The sequence below is a fragment of the Montipora capricornis genome, chromosome 2 (genome assembly GCF_036669925.1).
Source record: "Montipora capricornis isolate CH-2021 chromosome 2, ASM3666992v2, whole genome shotgun sequence".
Classification (NCBI taxonomy): Eukaryota; Metazoa; Cnidaria; class Anthozoa; order Scleractinia; family Acroporidae; genus Montipora; species Montipora capricornis.
Window position 1 is genome coordinate 60,193,991 of NC_090884.1, and position 7,500 is coordinate 60,201,490.

General features: G+C 42.2%; 1 protein-coding gene and 1 pseudogene across 1 annotated transcript in view; one reads left to right on the forward strand and one right to left on the reverse strand.

Annotated features, from left to right (window-relative positions):
* Positions 1 to 7,500, reverse strand: part of LOC138029746 (4-galactosyl-N-acetylglucosaminide 3-alpha-L-fucosyltransferase FUT6-like) — a 22,735-nt gene that overhangs the window by 529 nt on the left and 14,706 nt on the right. Inside the window, exons 2-3 of the mRNA XM_068877552.1 lie at positions 759 to 1,080; positions 1 to 381 (exon numbers count right to left, since the gene is read on the reverse strand). The exon at positions 1 to 381 is cut by the window's left edge and continues 529 nt beyond it. Coding sequence (XP_068733653.1) covers positions 291 to 381; positions 759 to 1,080 — 413 coding nt within the window. The 3' untranslated portion in view covers positions 1 to 290. The remainder of the gene's footprint in view (positions 382 to 758; positions 1,081 to 7,500) is intronic.
* On the forward strand, positions 1,488 to 2,518 carry LOC138029752 (craniofacial development protein 2-like; annotated as a pseudogene).

The following is a 7,500-nucleotide window of genomic DNA, read 5'->3' on the forward strand; positions in this document are numbered from 1 at the left end:
AGTATTTTGTTCTTCCTGTGTCAAATTGTTTTCACCCTGTAATTTTACTTTCACAACTGTTTACATATTTCAACACCTTAATTAAATGACTAAGTGTTTGTAATTGTATGCTTCATTACCAACTTGTAAGTTCAAACTGTTTTTAATTTCCGTTCATTACTTTATATTTCAACACGTTAAATAACTAAATGTTTGTAACAACTGTATTCTCCGTTGCCAACTTGCATGTCAACAATAGATAGATGCTTTTACTTGGGGAGGCCTAATTTACATAAGCTTAGTAGTTTCTTTTAGGCCTCCTCGCCACCAATGTAATTCAATAATTTTTCTTTCCATCTTCTCTTTTTTGATTGTTCATATTTGTATTTTAATTTCTTCTTTCTGTGGCAAAAAATAAATAAATAAATTAAAAAAAAAAAAAAAATTTGTGGTCTACCGTATCAAAAGCCGCACTGAGATCTAAAAGAACTAAAAGTGTCACGTGCTGGCGGTTCATATTCATTAGTATGTCATTCTGGACTTTTAGAAGTGCAGTCTCGGTACTGTGGCCTTTTCTATATGCAGACTGAAACAGAGGATATAGGCCAAGATCCATCATTCGATTGTATGTTTGGTCATATGTGTATATGTTGTATGTTTTGGTCATATGTGTATGTTTGTATGTTTGGTCAAAGATTCAAGCAATGTTGTTTGGTTATAGGTTCAACCGAAGTCAATGGAAGCCGTAAAATTATAAAAACAATATTTAGGAAATTTACTTGAACATGTTCATCATCAGTTGTTCCTTCTCATCGCATTTCGCTTGTGCTTCCCAGAATTCCACGAGATTCCTGTGACCTTTTGGTGTTTCCGAACTTAAGACTTCGCAGATTGAGCAAAATTTAATAAGCGAGATTCTCTGATATTTTTGCCGCCATTTAAAATACTCATTGTAAGCAATGTTGTTCTTATCTAGGAAGTGCAGATAATCTGCGAGATCTTTCACTGTGTTGAAGTCCAATACGTTGATATAAGAACCAGGAATGGCAAGTTTGGCGTAGTTTGCACCTCCCATTACAACTGGTATGACATTCTCTTCTCCTATGTAAAGAAAAAAAAAATAAAGCAATGAAGATATGGTAGGTTAGACAGTTATGAAAGAATGTTTATTATTTGTACCAAATGAAATTTAAAAGCATTCAGGCGGTGGCGTGGGGGTCAGCAACGGCAGAATGACATCGATAGGCCAAACCCTGTGAGAAGCCCATTGTCCGACTAACTCCATCATCACGCCTAAAGACACTCCTATGATTGGACATTGTAATGTACGGAACTTGTACAGGGGAGGGGCAGCAGCGCAGGTGGCTAGAGAGATGGAGGGATACAAAGTGGACATATTGGGGATTAGTGAGTGTAGATGGACAGGAGCTGGGAGACAGAGGATAACATCAGGACAGACAGTGTAGTATGCTGGTGAAGAAAAGGTGCACGAAGATGGTGTGGCCATTATGATGAGCAAGCGAGCAGAGAGAGCCCTCATGGAGTGGACCCCGGTGAGCGAACGGATCATTACAGCTAAATTTTACTCCCGCTTCAGGAGGCTGTTAGTGAGACAGGTCTACGCGCCACACAACGAGAAGCAGAAAGATCACTTCTATGAAGAACTGCAGCAGACGATAGACGGATGCAAAAGAAACGATATTGTGGTACTGATGGATGACTTCGACGCTCAGGTGGGAGGAGACAACAAGGGATAAGAGAGTTGCATAGGGAGACATGGGATGGGACACAAGAATGACAACGGAAAGAGGCTGTGTGATTTTTTTGTGGCAAATGGCCTGGTCATCACAGGAACATTGTTTCAACACAAAGATATTTACGAGGCAACATGGGTCTCGGCAAATGGCAGAGTGAAGAATCAGATTGACCATCTTTTGATCAGTAGGCGGTTGAAATCTGCAGTCCTCGACACTAGAGTGCAGAGGGGGGCCAACGTCAACAGCGATCACTACCTCGTAAGGACTAGGATTCGGGTGAAACTCAGCAAGTACGCCAACATGGAAAAGTTCAAGCCCAGGTTCAACACGAACAAGCTGAAGGATAAACACACAAAACGCATGTACTGTGAGGCAGTGGGGCGCAGGTTAGAGGAGAACAGAGGAGAGGAAAAGAAGAGGTAGAGGAGTTGTGGGAGGAACTGAGGAGGGCATTCGTGGAGTCAGCGGAGGAGGTCCTTGGGTTCCAAAAAGGAAAGAGAAACGTCTGGATCAGTCAGCAAACCTGGAAGGTAATGGACGAAACGAAGGAAATCAAGACCAAGCTGGACAGTACTAAGTCGGAGAGGATACGGAACAAGATCAGGGAGCAGTACAGGGACAAGAGAGAGGTCAAGAGGAAATGGATGACAGAGAAGGCCCAGGTAGCAAAGACAGCAGCAGAGAACGGGAGAGCTAAGGAGTTGTACGACATCACCAGCCAGTTGAGCGGCAGGGGGCCGAGGAAGACAGCGGCAGTTACCAACAAGGAGGGAAGACTTTAAGGAGAAAAGGCAGGCAAGATGGAAGGAGCACTTTGAGGGAGTCTTGAATAGGGAGGCACCACCAAACTCACCGACAGATGAAGAAGTGGGGCAGGGGGAGCTGGACATCGATACGGAACCACCAACAGAGAAGGAAATTAAAAGGGTGGTGCAAACTCTCAAGAATGGGAAGGCACCAAGAATCGACCAGATAATAGCAGAACTGTTGAAGGTTGATACATAAAGCACCTGTGTGGAACTCGGGCACCTCTTTGACCTGATTTGGCGGGAAGTGAAATTGCCGGAGCAGTGGAAACAGGGCCTGATATGTAAGATACCGAAGAAAGGGAATCTACAGCAATGTGGAAACTGGAGAGGAGTGACACTGCTATCTATTGCTAGCAAGGTGATGGGAAAGATTCTGATTAGCAGAATACAAGATGGTGTGGGCCACAGGCTGAGGAAAGAGCAGGCAGGATTTAGATCAGGGAGAGGCAAAGTCGAGCAGATCTTCATCCTACACAACATCTTGAAACAAGTGGACGAATGGAATGCAACTATGTACTTTCATTTTGTCGACTTCGAGAAGGAGTTCAACTCGGTGCACAGAGACAGTCTGTGGAGAATCATGAAAGCATATGGGATTCCAGACAAGTTCTTAGGATTGGTGAAGGCGCTGTATGACGGATTCACATGCGCAGTGATTGATGAAAGAGAAATAACGGAGAGATTCCCGGTGGTCACCGGCGTGAAGCAGGGATGTTGCATGTCGGGATTTTTGTTTCTCATGGTCATTGACTGGGTGATGAGGAAGACGGTGGACGGACAGAGAACAGGTATCAGATGGGACTTTACAATGCTGCTGGAGGACATTGACTACGCAGACAACCTGCTTCTACTAACATCAAGGGCAGACCACATGCAGGAAAAAACAGCCAGGCTAGAGAAAAATGCAGGCAGGGTAGGCTTGAAGCTAAACCCACAGAAGTGCAAGTGGATGAAGGTCAACAGCCGGAATAACGAGGGACTGAGAGTGAGAGAGAGCATGGTGGAGAAAGTGGACAGTTTCACCTACCTGGGGGCGCAAGTGACTAAGGACGGAAGAGCAACATTGGACATCAAGAAGAGGGCAGCACTGGCGTATGCAAGCCTCAACAGGCCCGATGATATCTGGAGCGCAAGAAACATCAGTAAAAAGACAAAGGCTACGCTTTTCAAGACGTTAGTGCTTTCAGTGCTTCTCTATGGCTGTGAAACATGGAAGATGACAAAAGGAGAGGAAAAGAAACTTAATATCTTCCAGACCAAGTGCCTTAGTAGAATCTTCCGCATCAGATGGCATCACCATGTTCCAAACAAGGAAGTGCTGGAGAACCAATCAATGACCAGGTGAGAAGGAGGAGATGGTGCTGGATTGGACATGTCCTGAGACACGAGGCAATTAGCGACTGTGCTGTTGCCCTTGGATGGAAGCCAGAGGGGAAGAGAAGCAGAGGCAGACCCAAAACTACCTGGCGTCGCACTGTAGAGAAGGAGAGAGACAGACAAGGATGCAGCAAATAAGTAGAAGCAAGGCAGGCGGCAAACAACCGCTAGCAGTGGAAGAAAGATGTTCGGGCCTTGTGTGCCTCTGGCACAAGGAGAATTAACTTAATTGAAAAGCTTCACACCAGCAGCCAGTTTTCCTGCCCGCTCGTCCAGGACAACAAACCAAATTTTAAATTTTAATTTAATATTTTTCACCACAGAAACTTGAAGACTCAAAGCTTGACATGGATTATGGGAAATAGTCATAGATTTTTTAAAAGACAACCCAAGTGTATGGGACATAGGACTTGAACTCGTCACCTAAGCACTTGACCACCACAACACCGGCTGCTTGGGGCCCATATTTTAATTCCCCGCGAATTGCTCGGAGGTTGATAGCAAAGGATATCCGGAGTTTGAGTAGCCAATCAGCGCGCGCGTTCAACGCTATTCACTGTTTTAGTATACACTAATGCTGTCTGTGTTATTACTCAGCAACAAACAAGATTAAACAGTGCTAAGGGTCAGTTTCCAAACTTCAGGATAAAGCTAAACATTTTAAAATCAAAGCTTAGGATCAAATCATTAATCTAGGTTAGGCATAATTACTTTTTTAGCAGGGATCTTCTATGGGAGACTTAAATAAGTGGGTTTTTTTCAATTCGGCGGTGTCTTGATCTTCAGTGATGAAGTAGAAAGAAGCAGTTCCTAAAGAGTGGAAACTCCGGGTTCAAATCCAATCCACGGATATGATTTTTAATTTTCTTATTTTCTCTGCTACAAGTCCTGGGACACAGTGTCCTATATTAACGATTACAGTATATTCAAAGCAAATTACGGAGTAACGATTATCCTTAACTTAGAGGAGAGATCATGTTGTGTCAACGACAAAGGAGGCAGAGAAGAAAGACCCTGGAAACGAGGTTGAAACTTTCCATCGGTGGACCAGGTAAAATGGAACTGATCATGCATGGAGATGAAGAGTACATGATGAACAGTATTCTAGAATAGTCATCTCCTTAAAAATGGGTACAAATTCAGTTTCATAAAGGTATACATTATAAATACTGTAGTTATTTAGTTGTACTTAAATGAAAGTGTCCTTGCCCGGATATCAGCCATTTTTTTGCTATTATTACCAAACTAAAACTTAACTTGTATTTGTACAGCTACATGTATTCTTGCAGTATTAGATGAAAATCAAATTTGGCATAGTTGTCATTTATGATTGCAAATGCGAAAGCTGCACCTAGTGGGAAACACAAAACAGATATCACAAATTTATTTATTTCACATGTGACCTGTCCATTACCAACATTTAGTTTCACTTCCAGATCTTGTGGGCTTTAGTGAGGGATGAAAAAAAGAAATTTCCTGAACCGAAATCTCTGAATACAGTTGGAAATCTGGCAAGTGGGCGGGTGTGTTAAAACGTTAAATGTGTGTCCAGATCCAACTTTTTCCAAAATAAAATAAAAAAAATTGGATCGGATTCAGAGCCACCTTCAGCTTTACAAACTTTGCAAAAAGTTGGATCTCAACCCACTGATGACTTTCCAGCAATAAAACATGGGGATCACGCAGATTATTTTTTAGTTATTATCACTTGAAGCTAAAGTTTCTGAGAGGTTATAGTGTTGCTATGGTGACCTGTTAAGTTGAAAAAATGTGTCCTTTCCCGCGAAAACGTATGCTAACGGTTTTGTGTTAATTAAACGGGTAAAAGTCAACGGATAATCAACGGGTAACCAACGGATTTTCTAGCAACTTAAACGCTATTCTCAACACTTCCAACGGGTGCACAAAAAACCCTAACGGTTTGCAATTTTTTCCCAACGGTTTGTCAAGATATCTTCAACGTTTTCTCCAACACTTTCAACGAGTAGAAAAAGCCGCTGTATCAACAGTTCAAGTTGTTAGCCAACGCTTTTCAACACTTTGGACGCTCCGCAGTTGCTTTTCAAATAGGGAGCCGCTTTAGAAAAAAACAGTGAACTTTTATCCGTTCCGCTACGGGGCAATAGGCGCATGGTCCCGTTACGGAACGATAAAAGTTCACTGTTTCTTTACAAAAATTATTGGAATCGTTCCACCGACTGTCGACCAAAGAGCAAAGGGGCCATAGGCGCCTATTGTCCCGTAGCGGAACGGATAAAGTTTCACTGTTTCTTTACAAAATTGATTGGAACCGTTCCACTTTTTATCGGACCCGTGCCATTTTTGGTCTGCCGTGTAAACGCGCCCTATTCTAATATCCCTAAGTAATTAAAAATAACACCTGTAATTGTAATTATTGCCTTGTTCTACCTGGAACATGTGTCCGAGATAAATTTATGGAAAAGGCGGCGCTTATGCTCGTCCTTTCCTTCTTTTGAATATTGTTTAACTTTGTTGTGTAATAGCCACAAATCGTCATTTTCTCTGTAAATTTGCTGTGTAACTTAATTCTAGATATTGTAACTCGTTCCCTGTAATTTTTGTAACTTGTCATACTTCGTTCGTGCTAATCTGATGTTGACAAACCTGTAAGATCCCGTCGAGACAAACGATTTGCTTTGAAGTGGAAAAAGTATGTTAATGTCTGACGCGCAGGCGTAGTGCGTCTCGCAGGCGTCATTTTGACGTGTGATTGGCACTTGATTGCTCACTCAGACTAAGAACATATAAAAATAGCTGTATACCTAACAAATGAGAAGTTAAGCAGGTCTGTAAGATCGACCCAAGAGCACCAAATACACAGCAGGAGTGTTGAGGAGTCTTTCTCCCCTCAAAATATTTCCTTCAACAATATTAACTGGGACCTCCGACAATCTGAAGGTTGGAGATGGGATGAACATATTGAGTTAAAACACTGCTATCAGTATTATTGTGCTAGTTCCTGCCAGAAATGAACTAATTTAGTGATGGGATAAGTCACAGAAATCCTTATCAAAATATTTTACTCAGGAAAATAGACCCATAAATTTCTGACCTTTTATTTTTGACGACAATTTTTATTGGCTCCATTAAAGGCTAGGCAATGAGACTGCTTAGATCTGTTTAGGACCAACTCTTCAAAAATAACATTTAAACCAACCTTAACTTAGTTGTACGTTTTTTCGAGTGGGTCTTCGTTTTCTTCGGTCTTCAGTCTTCGTTTTCGATACTACCCTATACAATGCTATCTTCATGAGGGCGTTGTCGAGCTCGAATCGTCTACAGTACTGCCTGAAATTTTCTATTTAACATACGCGGCGACGACGACATCGAAACCGACACGACTTCCCAATTATCCGACGAGGGTGTCAATTTCTGGGTGTTCCAAAACTAAGACCGGGTATTGGCTTTCGTAGACCAGGGTCTTAGTTTTCGTAGTTTGAAAACTAAGACGCATTGTAAATAGTGGAAAATGATTACGGGAAAGAAACCCGGGAACACCTACTGCCAGTCAGAGATTGGGCGCTGGATGTTGTCTTCATACATACTTTCATTTACAG